The sequence below is a fragment of the Selaginella moellendorffii genome, unplaced genomic scaffold, assembly GCF_000143415.4.
Source record: "Selaginella moellendorffii unplaced genomic scaffold, v1.0 SELMOscaffold_0, whole genome shotgun sequence".
Classification (NCBI taxonomy): domain Eukaryota; kingdom Viridiplantae; phylum Streptophyta; class Lycopodiopsida; order Selaginellales; family Selaginellaceae; genus Selaginella; species Selaginella moellendorffii.
In genome coordinates, this window is record NW_003314261.1 from 2,036,050 (window position 1) to 2,051,340 (window position 15,291).

Genomic DNA, 15,291 nt, shown 5'->3' on the forward strand with positions numbered 1-15,291 from the left:
GAACTAATCCAGCGTGTCTTCGTTCTTCTTCTTCTTTTCCACTTCGCAGAGAACGAACGAAACTCTTGCCTGCCAACGAGAGAAGATTGGAAGCTTCTTTCCAGCGGCCATGCACGCAGTGTGGTGCATCAACCAGCGTAGAAACTTTGACAAAGGAGGATATGAGGGACACGTGTCGGCACCACGTGTCCCATGGAATTGTGCGTGCCGGCCTCCCTCAAATGATTGGCGGCCACGTGGGCCCCACAAACGCCGTTGATTCTCCGTACACAGCTTCTCTCCCCTTCGGGTACGCGCTCTCTCTCGCTCTCTCTCTCTCTCTCTCTCTCTCTCTCTCGGTGTTCTATCTCTTTCGGCAACGTAGGCAGTGACTGCATTGCATGGCTTCCATAAATTTTCCTTTCTTTTTACTTCTTTGTTTTTTTGTTTCATTCATCATTCCTTATCTTCTTTTTGTTCTTTCTTAGAAGAGTTTCTAGAGTTTATTCCCTTCTTTTCTCATTTCTCATTCCTTATCTTCTTTTTGTTTTTTTTAGACGATTTTTCCCTATTCGTTGATGCTTTTCTCATTCCTTTTTTCTTCTATTTTGTTTTTTTTTGCAGAGTTTCTAGAGACGTGTAGTGAAAGAAACATTTTTGGTTACTTGATCTCGATCCCTGACTGCGATATGTGTTGCGTAATAATTCCACCGGCTGGACTGTAAGCATCCATCGGGCGCAGGCGGCTGTCGACTTCATTTAAGATGTCGAGCGGTGCGTTGTTGCTTTCGCTCTACCTGGACCACTGCGGGGTATCAAAGTTTGTTACTGTCTTCCTTTGCTCTCGGGGCCGAGCGAGTCCCGTACAGGTCGATTTTGCTGACCACTTTGTTTCCGTTCGGATTAGACACCTGTGCCGTTTGGACGTGGGATGTGTTTCAGTGGAAAACTGCGAACTCAGGTATTTGTTTCCGTTTTTACGCGAGAGTTTTTTATTTTCCATGTCTTTTCTTTTTCAACTTTCATGCCATGTTCATGGCATACGGTATCGAGCTCACAGAGATGCCGTTATCCCAAAGCTTTTGTGGACAGCTTTTCTCTACACCTCACTTTCAACGCTTTGCTTCCAGCATTAGAGTATTGCATCTGGCTCATTCTACAGGCTGCTGGAAGTTCATCGAACTCCAATCCAATCATACGTGCCAGTAGAGGCTTTTTTTGCAAGCTTTCCCTTTGCATGCATGTCTGTAAGCATTTAGATATCCAGGATCTAGATGCTCTAAGCTTCGCTGTCCTATGCAGAAACCTTGTTTGTATGCGGGTTTGCGAGACTTCGAAGTCACATTTCCATCGCCCCACATGAAAGGTGTCCGTCTTTGAAGATCTTTGCTACGTTCATGTTGTGCTCGCCAAGCAATGATCTTTACACACAGAGACGAAATCTCACTTGTGTTATGTTGTAGCTCATGCTGATGCGAACCAGTCGACAGATGCGAGGACGAGTTCCCTACATGATTCAGAGGGGACCCTCGCCGGGTGGTAGACTTCCTCGGTACGTATCTCTTTTAATCTTCTCTTGTGTCAGTAACTTCTCGTGGATTGTTTTCTTAGAGCTATAGAAAAACCAAGGCGAGACAGCAGCCGATGAGCGGCAGAGTTGACAAACAACTCGCACAGCTAGCAAACGAGTGGCCATTCTTCTGCCAAAATTCCAGAGAGCCAATGATTAATATCAACCCCATGGAAAAACTAGAGGTAATGTTCTCCATGAAGCAACTCCATTATTTTTTTGTTTTCTTGGCAGGGAGAGAGAATGCAAAGGCGTGGAAGGTAGAGTGGATAAAACCGCGGTACCTGTAATGTATTTTAATCTGCACGAGGTAGAGCACTCCCGAGCAATGAATGCACCCGATCTTTGTCCCCTCCTTTCCTTCCACGAGCTTTGGAGTTGCACTGATTTATCTATCCATCCTTTTTCTCGCAGACAGCAGTGTGCGCGAGGGGTGCGATCCGATTCGATTGTGGGATGGAAGTTGGAGTAGCGGGATACCATTCTTTGTGACGGCGATCGCATAAACAAAACGCGAAAATCGTAAGTTCTTTCGTGGTTTTTCTGTATTTAAAAAGGTGGAGCTGTTGCTTGCTTCTCACACAACACAGGGCTCCGAGATGAGAGGCGGGTCCGGATGAGGGGCCGGGACGTTGTCCTCTTCAAACTCCCCCTACATTCCTGGCCGAGAAGCAGGGCATCGTTCGTTTTCGTTTTGTGACAACTTGTTCCTTGTTCCTTGCCGCGGCCCGGAAGAATAAACAAAGGCGGTGAGTGTGTGGATATATCGATATCGGACGAAACAACCAAAGAAAAGAATGAAAAGGTGACGGGGGGTATGCGTGGAAAAGAACGTTAAGAAATTCCAAGCTCCCATGCATGTTGTTTGTCTCTGGTTTTTAGGAGCTGGAGCAACAGTCGGATAACAAAACGCCCCAATCGCCTTGTTTATAGAAAGACAAGCCTGAAAGAGAAGCCTGAAAGAGCTTGAATTGGAATTGGCCAGACAAATCCTTCTTTATCTTTGTTTTTCCCAAGCTTTTAATCTACAAAAGCAAATGGTGCTGGTTGGCCAGGGTGCGAAGAAGAAGAAGGCGAGTAGTGTATTGACTTGTGGCAATGCAAACAGTGGAGTTTTGGAGCACAAAAGCGGAGATGTAGCAGTAGGTCTTGTTGGATCAAACGAGGGACACGAGCCCAACCGCGACCAGACACTCTAAAACTCCTGGGAAGAACGCTTTGAAAGTGGGCCATCCCATGCCATGGCCCCATGCATGAGCATCGCCGCCGGGCAATGGTCCCATGCATGTATGCGGTCATCACATCATCAGCATCATGACCATCATCATCTTTTTACGCATCCATTTGGAGTGACAACAATGAATTACTCTTTCCCAGACAATTGGAATGAACAATCACCAAGCACTGCTCCCAATTTCTTTCTAGTTTTAGTTAATGCCATTAACACAGAATTAAAATTATTGACAAGCAGATCAAGATAGCCAGCACGACATAATAATACTAAAATAACTCGAATTTTTTTAGCAACGTACGGCAGGGGGTGAACTGTGCGTACGAAAGTGTGAACGAGGCCACATTTCCGCGCCGTAAGGCCTGTTGACGACGATGCGGCCACGTGTTTCCATCCAGCGGCGGGCGGAATGGGCTTGCGCGTGCCTTGACATGCTTCTCGTTCCTCTCACTTTCTTATATTTAACACTTCTCCATCCATTTGAGCTTTGGTCGTGCATTCATTCTTTCACTCGTCATAGAGAGGTGGGAGTGAGCGGAGAGAGGCACTCGATCTTTGATTCCAATCCATATTTCAAGGCAAAAAGAAAGGAAAAGGCGAGAGATTTTCCTTGGCAATTTCCGGTTGCAAATTTCATAGCTGTGATCATGGCTTCTTCATTCATAGGTGTGAGCTTGGTATCATCTTAGGCGCATCAAATTGGTGTGAGAGCCTCCATATACTGTGTAGTTTGTAGAGAGTCTCTATAGAATTGATAGATCTCTCCTCTCACCCCTCTTCAACTCTACACACTCTCTCTCTCTCTCTCTTTCGCTTGGAAGATCGTCGTTTTCTTGTGGATCAAGCTAAGCTATGGAGGGAGGCGGTGTTAATTCCAGTAGCTCCTCCCGGAGGAACGAGCCTTTGCTTCCTCCAGGCTTTCGATTCCACCCCACGGACGAGGAGCTCATCGACTGCTACTTGATCAAGAAGGTGGAGAATAACAAGTTTAGCGTTCGTGCCATCCAAGACGTGGATCTAAACAAGAACGAACCATGGGAGCTGCCAGGTAAGAACACCTCCAAGCTCTCCATTGATTCGCATTTGATTCATTCTTCTTGGGAAGAAGTGGGAGTTCGTTCCTCTTTTCATGTTTCTTTCTCGAGTTTTCGTGCCGTGTTGGAAAATTGGAGCGACGCGCTTCCCGTGATAGAGGGTCTTGGAATTTCTCCTGTTCTTGCGATTCTATGCATCGTTTCTCATAATCTTGGCTAGATGCTATCTATTTCTTGGAGTCCGTGAGCACTACTAACACTTTCGTTTTTGGCTCTTGCTCCACACAGACAAGGCCAAGATGGGAGAGAAGGAATGGTACTTCTTCACGCTGCGAGACCGAAAGTATCCTACGGGAATGCGCACAAACCGAGCCACCGAGGCCGGATACTGGAAAGCCACTGGCAAAGACCGCGATATCACACGAACTTCCGCCAATTCCACCACCAATTCCTCGTCAAACACACTCGTTGGCGCCAAGAAAACGCTCGTCTTCTACCGAGGGAGAGCTCCCAAGGGCGTCAAGACCAACTGGATCATGCACGAGTACAGGCTCGAGGGCGAGGCGGCCTTCCTTCACAACTCAAGAACATCCAAGGTGATCACTTTGCTCACTCAAATCCTTCTTTTTCTCTTCCATAGATTGCAGTGCTTGCGGTGGCTAGATTTCTTGTGCTCAGGGCATAGATTTCCATCTCCTGGATTTTCTTCTCCCTTTTCCTACTGCAGCGAGAGGAGGAATGTTTTACTTTTTGTGTGGGATCGTCTTTTTGTTTTTTTGGCCGCTCTCTTTCTTGTTGTTGCTCCATCCAGTAGCGCAGCACTCGACTCTCTCTTTTTGTAGGCCCTGATGATGGGAGTCATGGACAGACACACATAGAGACAGCACACGGGGCGACAAAACAAGGCCTTTAAAGGGAAAAACTAAGAACATCACTCCAGGAGGAGAGAGAGGGGATAATTAATTCTCTCTCCCTCTCTCTCTCCCTCCACACTCAATCGTGGATCCAATTCGTGCTCTCGATTTGATTGCTTGTCTGATTTGTGGCATGATTTCCAAGAAGCATTCTTTCCATTCGATCGATCGGGAGACTGACCGTCCGAAGTTAAATTTTTTTCCTTGCAGGACTCGGAGTGGGTCGTGTGCCGGATCTTCCAGAAGAGCCCCGGAGGAAAGAAAGGCTTGATCTCGTACAAGGAGTCTCGCATCGCCCCCACCACCGCCACCACCTCCACCACCAGCAAATCCAACCTCGGACTGTGCGAGCACTCGGACGAGCACTCGTCACTCCCGCCCCTGCTCGAGTCCCCACATCTCGACTCCTCGTGCATGCCCGCGCTCGACGCCGCCGACTCTTCCACCCAAGCCTTCCAAGTTCTCGGCAAGAGCATGGTCGATTTCGCGAGGTTCCCGTTGCCTTCCTCTTTCGACCACCACACCGGCTTTGGCTTCTTCGACGAGGGAGTGATGAAGCAGGCCAAGATGGAGCCCCTCACTTGCTCGCTTCTCGGCCTGGAACAACAAAACCACCACCAACACCAACAGTTAGAACAGCAAAATCATCGCCATCACTACAACAGCATTGCTAGCTTCAACCTTCACGACGAGCATACCTCTTCCTCCAACCCCTCGTCGACTCTACGACGGGAAAACTCTTGGATGAACGATGCCACCGCTCCTTACAGCTTCGATCACTCCACCGTTGCCACTCCCAACGCATCACTCTACCGTGCTGCGGCCGCTGCCGCCGCCGCCGCCGCTGGCTCCTCGGCAGTCGATCTCGAGTCGCTCTGGACGTATTGATCTTGGTTTCGTCGCTTTCTTCCTGCAAAGAAGTGGTACACCATTCGAAAGTAAATACTGTTCGTTTCTAGCAAGTAATGTAGTGTCTGATCTGATATGAACCTTGTGTATATGCTGGTGAAGAGAGTCTCTTCTCGTCTCCGCTCGTTGTAAATATGAAGCAGCGTGTATAGAGAGGACAACGTTTGGTTGTCACTTCCGTACCAAGAGCCACCTCACATTCGGGGCTGGAACTTAGAAGTTTTGGTTCCTTTCGGTTCCTCCTCTTCCGTGCATTCGCAAAACTTGCAATCTCTGCGGCGCTTGACGCTCCCCAGATTGAAAGCTCGCTTCTCCAATCCAGCAAAAGCCAGCAAAAGTCTCTACCAGCTGGCTAGCTACGTATGGCTCTCAAGAACATGTTCTCGTTTCTCCGGATATCATGTACCCGTCTGAATCAAAACTGCAATATAAAAAGGGAAAGGAGGCGCTTTAGTGAGCTCATCACGGAGTGTTGAAGTTTCAAACCCGCAAGTAGTGTTCCCTCGCCATTGTCTATGTGCAGCGAAGCACCTTCCCTTACGGATTAAAATAATACCAGTCATCCTCCCGCAGGCGCTTAAGACTAAGACGTTACGGAACAGCTCCCCTTGTAAAATGAAGTGCCCACCGAACTTTGTCGTTTGTCTGTGCTGGAGATTATCTTGTGTCACAGCTGATCATCACCGCATCATCTGTAAACTCCCACGTTTTCCAAGGATCAAATCGCAAAGATAATCAATCATATTCACCAATACCTCCTGCTTATCTGAGAGACCCGTGCTCGCAACTTGTGCAGAGACAACCACCGTTCTTTACTCGCCAAGGAGATGAATGATGCACACAGGAACTGAAAAAATCCATCCACAAGTCAAGGCGAGATGAGAGAGATGGTGATGGTTCGATCAACGAGTGAAAAGTACCTTGTATATTCAGGCCCGAATAGTCTGTTCCTGTACCCGGCGAGTTCTAGATAGAAGGTGGTCAATCACCATCAATCGAATACGAGAAGTACCTGAAGAAGAGCCAAGGTTGCACAAGTAAAAATCATCCACTGTCGCACTCTAAACTCCCTCTCGATGTTTCCACTCGTGTTAAGCTCAAAACTGTGCAAGCGCCTGTGATTAAATATGATACATACACGCACCTGTGAGTGTGAATAAAAGTGTATGTCATGATACAACCGAAGCATCTCTAAAGCTCGAGAGAATCTTGCTTCTCAGGATCTTTGCCATTTCCACCACGTTCATGGAGGACGGTTTTCTACCAGACTTTGAAACGCAGGATTGTGAGCCGAGGGCGACTAGCCTGTTGGTCACACTCAAGCTCCGGTTTGCCGCTTCGGGAGTTTTTGTTAAAAGTGAAGTCGCTGTTGCTGCATGAGAGCCGAGCTGAAAAAGCAGAGCCACTGCTTCCGGCAGCAAAGGTGACCTGCGCAGTATGGTTCCATGGAATGGTTGTGAATGACTGATTAAAACATAAACACCATTGGAGTACCTGTCGCTGGTGTTGGAACCATTTTTCTTCATTTCCTCGTATCTAAGCTCCAAGTCTAGAAAGGAAATAAGATCTCTCGCCACGTTTGAAACAGCACCGTCTTCTTGAACCAGAGCCAGAACACGTTCTTGTTTAGCTGACATGAGATACGCTATCGAGAGCAGGGTGGACTTCCGCAGCCAATAGTCCTGGCAAGTATCTAAGGTTTAGAGAAATGCGGCACGTTGATAACTCTCACCTGAACGGGATCTTCATCTTGTGTTAGGCATGCACACAAGTCCTTGAAAATGCTTGCAAGTTGCCCTGCAGGACTACAAATGATTTCCAAAATCCTAGGACCTGCAATGCAGAGTGTAAGTTGAGATACAATGACTAGCGATGCAAACGACAGACCTTACAATTGATAAGAAGATGTACAATTCGCACAGCCTGAAGTTGCACAGCTGAAGAAACAGCAACGCTTTTCTTAAGCAACAAAATTATTCCGGCTTCAAGGAGGACAGTTCCAACCCTGTTGAACGAACAATACAGAAGTAAAGAAAAAACAGTATCAAGGTGCTTTCGTACCGTAATCTTTCATGCGTAGGATTTGTATGGATGACAAATGAGGCAACAAGCAACAGTGCTTCCTGCTTCACTCCTGTATCAGCATGGCTTTGGGCTAGTTGCAGCGTCGAATTTAAAAATCGAAGCGCTGTCCCTTCATCCGTCGGAATTCCTCTTCTCACGTCTTCATTTGAGCTCGCCGAAGTTTTCAGATTGCTCGTAACTCTCGGAGAGGAGAAAACGTGACCACAGATATCATCTTTATGCCACCCATTGCCTTCCGTTTGACAGCTTTCTGAATAAGATTGCCTGAACAAACAGCTCAATACACATGATCCAAAGAGGAAATAGAAAGAGCACCTATAGAAAATACTCCATGTGTTCCCTACCAGACATTGAAATACACGCAAGGCACTTCGTACTATCAACGTCTGCCAAAAGAGAAGAAAACAAACAATAAAACCAAAGAATAGTGGACAACATACTCACATTTTGTGAGCTTAAATAACTAGATAGCGGGGTAATTAACGTATGTGCGGAGCGGAGCCCCTGTATGACCTGTCCATCCAAGCGCGATGTAATGAATCACGAGAAGAAATGTTCAACTGACCTGCTTGAGCGCCTCACACAGGTTTCCGGCACAAGTTCCTGACGCTTGAACGCTTGCCTGTGACCTGAGCGGATGTTCCATCTCTGTATCTTCAGACCGGAGAAGGGCATATAAGTCCCTCTCACACCATGTAAATATTCTTGTAAGAAGTTCGCTTCCAGCTTCTCTGGGTTTTATGCGCCATATGCTGTAGAGTTTTTGCACGACATCAGAGGAGTCTGCATAAGAAAACGGAATCGGTTCGCGATCTGCCTGCATCAGATTCACAGGTGAGGGTGAATGAAAATCTTCGCAGACCTGAGAAGCATCAGCACCACTTTTCACGGTATCGCCAGCTGAAAGTGGAAGTTGAGAGTATAGAAAAGAAGCCGATGGCAAACCATACCAGAACTGTCATCAATGTTTGTAACCCCTGGCTTTGATGAATCCACGGCCTTGGCCGTGAAAGATGCAACCTGACAAGCCAGGATTTCTCGCTTTCGTTTCTCCCCAACTGCAGCATCGGACCTGAAAGTTTCAGTAAGGAATGTTTCCATTTCAACAAATAAGTATAGAGCTTACTGCTTCTTGAGTGCACAGATTTCTCGTTGCATGACGGCTATTGCCTCTTGCAAGTGCTCCTCCTTCTGTAAACTCTGACGTTTTTCTTCCAAAATCTCTTGATCCTACATTGCTCCAGTGTTTCTTAGGATCTTTTCTCGGCGAAATACTACCTTGAGCCGAAGCTCTGCCGAAAGACGCTCGATTTCTTGCTGCATATCCACAGGCCATCAAAATTTTCTTGAGAAAAAATTTCAAGTCCCTTCACCTGAGCAGCATCCAAGTTCTGGTTCGCATTTTGCAGCTGCGTAGGAAAGTAGCGAGCTTGGATCAAGAAGGTCATGGCAGAGAACTTACCTGTGGGCAGGACACTTCCATCCCTAAAGCGCCAACGTCCCATTCGTCGAGTTCTGACAAATGCGCGGCTGGTGCTGCTCGCTGCTGGCGCTGGCTCGCCTTCACTGCAGAGGCCTCCAGGCGATCGATCTCCAGCATCGTCGCCAAGTCCCACTCGTCGTCCTCGATCATCTCGAAAAACCTAAAACTACTCAGTTCTAGGGTTTTAACATTAAAGAAACCATCAACCAATGAAAATAGTTTAAAGGATTTGAGTATGTGCATTTAAAAATTGATGTGTAACTAACATCTTGACTAGAATGTGTTTACAGATACGATCACAATATGCATACTAATACAAATCAACCACCAACGACTTTAACCAAAGATCGTTGGTCAGGTAGGCGAGCACAGGAGCGAGGAGCTGCGGTTTGACTAGGAGGGTAGAAGAGTGAGGAGAGTGGAACATGGAGAATAGACAGCGGAGAGTGGAGTGTGGAGCTTTAGAGCTTGGAGCAGGGGTTTGGAGTTGAGAGGTAGGAGAAAGATTACCTTGCATGGAGCATGGTGCAAGGTGGGGCATGGAGCGGCTAGATCAGCAAAGGTGACTAACTTACATTTTTTTGGATTGGCGCTGAGTTGATTGATATTTTCGTAGTTCAAATGCACCGCATAAGTTGTTGACTAAATAAGGGTATATCCTGATAATGCAGAATCCGAAGAGGGCAAGTAGACCAAATGATGATAGTAGTGTTCTTTCTCGTCTCCACAGCGCTCCTCATCCTCACCAGATCTCTTCTTCAATTCCTCCGGAACAGCAGCAGCAAGGGGCGCGTCCCTCCTGGGAGTCTGGGAGTCCCTGTGATTGGCGACTCTCTGAATTTTGTGAAAGCGCTCAAGCGCAATGATCCGTGGCGCTTTTACGGCGAGAAGCGGGCCAAGTACGGCCCGGTTTTCAAGATGTCGCTGCTCGGCTCCCCTGTTGTCATCCTGCCCGCCCCAGCAGGCCACAAATTACTGTTCGGCAGCGAGGAGAAACTGGTAGTCAATAGCTGGCCTGTGGGATTCAAACGCCTTCTGGGTCCTGGTTCCCTCACTAGCCTGACGGGTGAGGATTTCAAGCGGATGAAGAAGGTGTTCATGTCGTTCCTCAAGCCGGAAGCTCTACAGAGGTATGTTCCGAGGGTGAGCCAGTTGAGCTTGAAGCACTTGGAAGATCATTGGGAAGCTTACGCTGGTGAAGAATTTGCGATCTATCCTGCTGTCAAGAGCTTCATATTCTCTCTGGCCTGTAGCTCGTTCATGAGTCTGGAGACGGAGGAGGAGCAGCTTGAGCTAGAGGAGCCGTTTGCGATCTGGACCAAAGGACTACTCCAGCTGCCTCTGAACATTCCAGGGACTTTGTTTCACAAGGCTCTGAAAAGGCGAGAGGTTATCCATGACCTTCTGGGCCGGTTGATTTCTAAGAGGAGGCAGGAGCTCCTGCAAGGCAGGGCATCTGAAACCAGTGATATGCTCTCGGTGATGTTGTCTTACCGCAATGAAGATGGAAAGCCCGCTTGCACCGATGCTGAGATCAAAGACAATCTGCTGCTGCTCCTCTTCGCTGCACATGACACCAGCTCTTCAACTCTCACCCTGTCATTGAAGTTCCTGGCTGAGAATCCCTACTGGAGGAACCAGGTTCTTCAAGGTAAGCAGCCGAACTTGATCTTATAGAAGCTGCGGATCATCCTCATGATCAATGATATTCTTGCGGTGGACTCTCTGATGGCTTTTAATACTGAATGCTGCACTCGTGCAGAAAATCTGGCAATCTCGCAGGAGAAGAGTGGTCAGGACGGCTACAGCCTGGAATGGGATGATCTTCGAGGAATGAAGGTGAGCTGGAGAGTCTTGCAAGAGACTTTGAGGTTGCAACCTCCAGCACCAAGTGGATATAGAAAGGTTATCCAAGACTTCGAGTTTGGCGATTATCTGATCCCCAAAGGCTGGAAGGTACGGGCTATATCCCGTCTTGATCTATTTCAGCTTCATCGGTTGTTCTATTATAGGCCTGCTGGACGGTGGTGTCTCACAAGTTGCCTGAGTTCTTCCCGGATCCAGAAAAATTCGATCCAAGCCACTTCGAGGGCGACAGCCCAGCTCCATACACATACGTTCCATTCGGAGGGGGTCCTCGCATGTGTCCGGGCAACGAATATGCCAAGATGGTGATGTTGGTGCTGCTGCATCATCTGGTTCTGAGGTTCGACTGGCAGCTGGCCGATCCTGACGAAGGGGTTACAATGGATCCCATGCCAATGCCACAAAATGGACTGAATGTCAAACTTCACAAGCGAACCTGATTAAAGAAGTTGACTATAGAATCTTCCAGCTGATTAAAATTTGAATCTGTAAGTTTCACAAGCAGTACTTAGCCAAATGCTAACAATTGAATTGACATTAGTGTTGAGTTCAACAGTGAAACTACCAAGCCTGGTTGCAATGATTGTTCATTCCTTTGCCAGGAACCCTATAGCACTCACCAATACTATAAAAGAGGAAATTTTTATTTATTGTCTTCTGTTTCTAAATGAGTGGGAAAATACTAACCATAAAAAATTTTTAGACTAAAAAAAAGAATCTTATTAAAAATAAATATAACAATATAGAAAACAACAAACAAGATGATTTTATTAGAGAGAATAAAATTAATTGATGATTTTTTAAAAGATATGAGGTCCAAGTGTACCACTATAATACCATATACTAATATTAGTATAGTGGGATTTTGGTAGCCATCAAATTGGTTTTAATCCGAACTACTCATTCCTATATATAAATTAGGGTTTATTAGGTAATTGATTATATATATTTCCTGTATTTTCTTTCCATATTCCATACTCTCAGATTGGTGAAGATAGGGGGTTAGCTTTGATTATCCCTGAGAATTGTTTAGATTTGGAAATTTTTGGTTTAGATTTAGCTTTTGCATTGTTTATATCTCCTTTTTTTCTATATTTTTCCATTTCTTTTCTTTTGCTCTTTCTTTTTCATTCATCTTTATAGCAAAGTAGTAATCTCCTCCTTCTTTTACTTTGGAGCAGCAGTTAATGCAATTGCTTAATATTATGTGATTGCAATTGAATAACTAAACTCAGTTGATGATAACATTCATAATGCATGGTATAGCTCCTCTTGCTCTTGCTACCAATCCTTAAATTTAGCTAAAGTTTTTCTATAGAAATCCTAAAGATGATGTATACCATTGGTTTGATCACTTCATAATGAATGCCACATATCATTTTTAGGATGATGCTCAATATTTACGTGAATTTCCTATATGTTTCTAAGAGACGGCATTATGGTGGTATAATGGTTTGAGCATAGCCACTTATGAGGTTTGAAGTATTCTCCTGGATGTCTTCAAATGCATATTTAGATATGTTAATGATTGTGATAATACCTTTTAACAATTGCATCGTCTTTGTTAAAAGCCATTTAAGTCGGTGATGTAGTTTGGCATTCGTTTCCAAAGCCTCTTACTTTGTGTAGAGCCAAATATATCAGAATAAATCAAGTTAGAAATGTTGTAGCCAGCACTTGGTCAAAATCTTGTAGAACTTATATATGCATTTGCTTCAGCCACCCTTGATAATGCTTTTTACCTAGTATAACATTATGAGACATTGCCTCTTTTAGTTCTCTTTGCACGTCCTCCTGCTTTCCTTCCTAGGGGAGATGGTCTTGTTGATGCTATTGTTACTTATGTTCAAAGATTAGGGCGAGGACATGGTCATGATTATGATGTCCGTTATTAGGCATATGATAAGGTTGGCCACATATATTGGTGTTGTTAACATCTTCTAGATTGGCATCCTCCATTTCCTAGGTGGAGGCCTTGGCGTTAACAATGTCTTGTTAATGTAGTTGCAGTGGAAGATTTTGACACAGAGATTCTTTTGAGAAACAAGAAGTCACATAAGTAGTGAAGGGTCCTTACGTGAATAAGTCAATAATCCCTTTATCTTTCTTTCAAGAGTACCATCAAGGTTCACTTGGCATTAGTTCATCTAATATTTACATTTGAAGCTCATTTTTATAACAAAAGGTTTCTTATTATTCTTTCTATATTGGTTGATATATACTTGAGTTCTACTCAGCCTATTGCCACATGCTGCCATCTATAGTTGCATTATGTGAAAGAGCTAGTTTTCATTTTGTATGGCAATGGGTATACATATACATGTACATAGGATGAGGCAGACCTAGCGATGTGTGTGGGTAATTTTGAGTTTGAGCTATAGTTATTGTAGGTGGTGCCAAGTCAAAGTTTTGACCTCATCCTTGGTATAGATTGGTTGTTGTGCAATCATACTAAGTATGACTTTGAGGCTTCTCCCCCTTATTTCATACTTTTTTATATTTCTTTTATTCCTCTTACTTTTATTCCTCGTCATCTTTTTACTTTTACTTCTACTTCCATTACTTTTATCTTTCCATTATTTCCTTTTATGTTTCCATCTTGATCCTTTGTTCCCTCTTTTGATCTCTTCTATAGTCTTTGTGTCGCAGTTGTGGAATGATTTAAAGAGTATATTAATCTCTTTAACTTTGACTTATCATCTATAGCCAGAATTGCAACATTCCAACTAGGGATGTTTGTCCAATCAAGGTTTTTATTTGACATTAGTCACCAAAGGAAATCAAGATTTTACTCACAAACGTCAAAGAGATATTAATGAAAGGTGTTATTAAAAAGTCTTAAAGTCCTTGGGCATGTGAACTTCATCTTATGACGAAGCTTAATAAGAGTATTTACTTATGCATTGCATATTATTTATTAAATAAGGTGACTATCCTAAATATGTACCCTCTTCTTCACACTATTGATCTTCTAAATTGTTTAAGGAGAAGTTGTTGGCTCACTAAGTTATATCTTGCTTTTAGGTACTAGCAAGTACTGATGGCTGAGAAAAATGTTCATTACATTATTTTTCATACACAATTTCATTTTTACGAGTTCTTGGTGATACTATTTGGTTTAAATAATGTTTTAACAACTTTCCAATAAATGATGGATAAAGCATTTTGTGATAGCTAAAGGTGACTAATGGCTTCATTAATGATTTTTCATCCACTTTGAAGGGATATGAAAAGAACACACCTATAATGTTTGTAACTATTGGATCAGCTGTAAAATATTGATTCAAAGCTGAAGTAGTTAAAGTGTGTGTTTGGGTCCAAAAACATGATTTATCTTGGGTACCATATTTCTCGTAAAGGTTTATAAGCCATTTGATCCTCTCTTTTTTATGTTCAACTTTTTCCCAACTTTTTGATATTTCTTAGTCTGAGCCACTGTTACATATTCTTAGTGTTTTTTCCTCAGTTAGAGTATTTCCTTCACCTGATATATCAATCATTTGTGACTTTTATGATTTTCATTCTTAATTTGGTTTTGAGTTAAATGTTTTCTCCTCTTTATATTAATTTGGATATTAAGAGTATAAGTGAAGTGAGATTTTTGTTTTGTTTCATTAGTCAAAAGTCTTTGATCAATTCTAGTGTTAAATATTTTCTTGTTTCAAGGGATGAGTCACTTTTACCAAAGTTTTAAGTTGAGCATATATCCTAGCTGTGAGTGCTACTAAAAGCTTTTGTTTTATAATTATTGTTAAATGCTTTATTTCGTTAAAGTGGAATTTTTCATTATCCCACTTATGGTGTGTGGCCACATGCCATTTTTATAACAACAATAAAAAATTGAAGTTTTAGCTTTATAATTTATAAATTAAAAACTTTTCTTATGATTTTGTGTTATAATATTGTGAAATATAAAAAATAAATTAAAAAACTCATAGAAATATTAATAAATATTAATTAAGTACTAGGAAATGGCATGTGGACACATGCTAATTAATGTCCCACTTTACTGAATAAGTTCCACTTTAACAAAATAAAGCATTTAAGGAGTTTATGTATTCTCTTGAGAGTGGGACTTTTTAATTAATTTTCTTATCTCAAATGTTGAGTTGTGAAATTAGCTATATAAGTACCAACATTTCATATTTATAATTTTAAATATAAATTATAAAAATTGTGATTAATAAATATATCTAAATATTTTAAGTAAGATTTTCTTA

The 15,291-nt window shown here is 43.5% G+C and overlaps 3 protein-coding genes across 4 annotated transcripts; 2 read left to right on the forward strand and 1 right to left on the reverse strand.

Moving 5' to 3' along the window:
• The first annotated feature begins 3,264 nt into the window (after nucleotides 1–3,264).
• LOC9655800 (protein CUP-SHAPED COTYLEDON 1) lies at nucleotides 3,265–5,996 on the forward strand. The gene is made up of 3 exons (XM_002960149.2): nucleotides 3,265–3,828; nucleotides 4,103–4,410; nucleotides 4,939–5,996. The coding sequence occupies exons 1-3, from the start codon at nucleotides 3,633–3,635 to the stop codon at nucleotides 5,614–5,616; spliced, it is 1,182 nt and encodes a 393-aa protein (XP_002960195.2). The 5' UTR covers nucleotides 3,265–3,632; the 3' UTR covers nucleotides 5,617–5,996.
• A 72-nt stretch (nucleotides 5,997–6,068) lies between these two features.
• Nucleotides 6,069–9,351, reverse strand: LOC9655801. 2 transcript variants are annotated; one of them, XM_024673790.1, is made up of 17 exons: nucleotides 9,185–9,351; nucleotides 9,096–9,131; nucleotides 9,001–9,039; nucleotides 8,849–8,952; nucleotides 8,673–8,794; nucleotides 8,585–8,622; nucleotides 8,288–8,539; nucleotides 8,167–8,235; nucleotides 8,038–8,108; nucleotides 7,699–7,986; nucleotides 7,530–7,642; nucleotides 7,370–7,470; nucleotides 7,132–7,319; nucleotides 6,650–7,065; nucleotides 6,558–6,603; nucleotides 6,393–6,484; nucleotides 6,069–6,329 (listed from the first exon to the last, which is right to left on the reverse strand). In XM_024673790.1, exons 1-14 carry the CDS (start codon nucleotides 9,320–9,322, stop codon nucleotides 6,807–6,809), a joined length of 1,818 nt encoding a protein of 605 aa, XP_024529558.1. In that variant the 5' UTR covers nucleotides 9,323–9,351; the 3' UTR covers nucleotides 6,069–6,329; nucleotides 6,393–6,484; nucleotides 6,558–6,603; nucleotides 6,650–6,806. The 2 variants fall into 2 exon arrangements, with proteins under 2 accessions (XP_024529558.1, XP_024529550.1); XM_024673782.1 differs by having other exon boundaries at nucleotides 8,288–8,622.
• Nucleotides 9,352–9,429: 78 nt separating this feature from the next.
• Nucleotides 9,430–11,624, forward strand: LOC9655802 (cytochrome P450 716B1). Its single transcript, XM_002960150.2, has 3 exons — nucleotides 9,430–10,856; nucleotides 10,968–11,161; nucleotides 11,218–11,624. The coding sequence occupies exons 1-3, from the start codon at nucleotides 9,902–9,904 to the stop codon at nucleotides 11,509–11,511; spliced, it is 1,443 nt and encodes a 480-aa protein (XP_002960196.1). The 5' UTR covers nucleotides 9,430–9,901; the 3' UTR covers nucleotides 11,512–11,624.
• The last annotated feature ends 3,667 nt before the right edge of the window (nucleotides 11,625–15,291 follow it).

What these genes read in the sequence shown, in the direction of transcription:
- LOC9655801 (XM_024673782.1), bottom strand. Translation starts at nt 9,322, where the DNA reads ATGCTGGAGATCGATCGCCTGGAGGCCTCTGCAGTGAAGGCGAGCCAG. An exon ending in AGAACTTGGATGCTGCTCAG is followed by an intron (nt 9,040 to 9,095) that starts GTGAAGGGACTT and finishes GTGGATATGCAG; the next exon opens with CAAGAAATCGAGCGTCTTTC. An exon ending in CGGCAGAGCTTCGGCTCAAG is followed by an intron (nt 8,953 to 9,000) that starts GTAGTATTTCGC and finishes GGAGCAATGTAG; the next exon opens with GATCAAGAGATTTTGGAAGA.
- LOC9655802 (XM_002960150.2), top strand. Translation starts at nt 9,902, where the DNA reads ATGATGATAGTAGTGTTCTTTCTCGTCTCCACAGCGCTCCTCATCCTC. An exon ending in GAGGAACCAGGTTCTTCAAG is followed by an intron (nt 10,857 to 10,967) that starts GTAAGCAGCCGA and finishes GCACTCGTGCAG; the next exon opens with AAAATCTGGCAATCTCGCAG. An exon ending in TGATCCCCAAAGGCTGGAAG is followed by an intron (nt 11,162 to 11,217) that starts GTACGGGCTATA and finishes GTTCTATTATAG; the next exon opens with GCCTGCTGGACGGTGGTGTC.
- LOC9655800 (XM_002960149.2), top strand. Translation starts at nt 3,633, where the DNA reads ATGGAGGGAGGCGGTGTTAATTCCAGTAGCTCCTCCCGGAGGAACGAG. An exon ending in CGAACCATGGGAGCTGCCAG is followed by an intron (nt 3,829 to 4,102) that starts GTAAGAACACCT and finishes TGCTCCACACAG; the next exon opens with ACAAGGCCAAGATGGGAGAG. An exon ending in ACAACTCAAGAACATCCAAG is followed by an intron (nt 4,411 to 4,938) that starts GTGATCACTTTG and finishes TTTTCCTTGCAG; the next exon opens with GACTCGGAGTGGGTCGTGTG.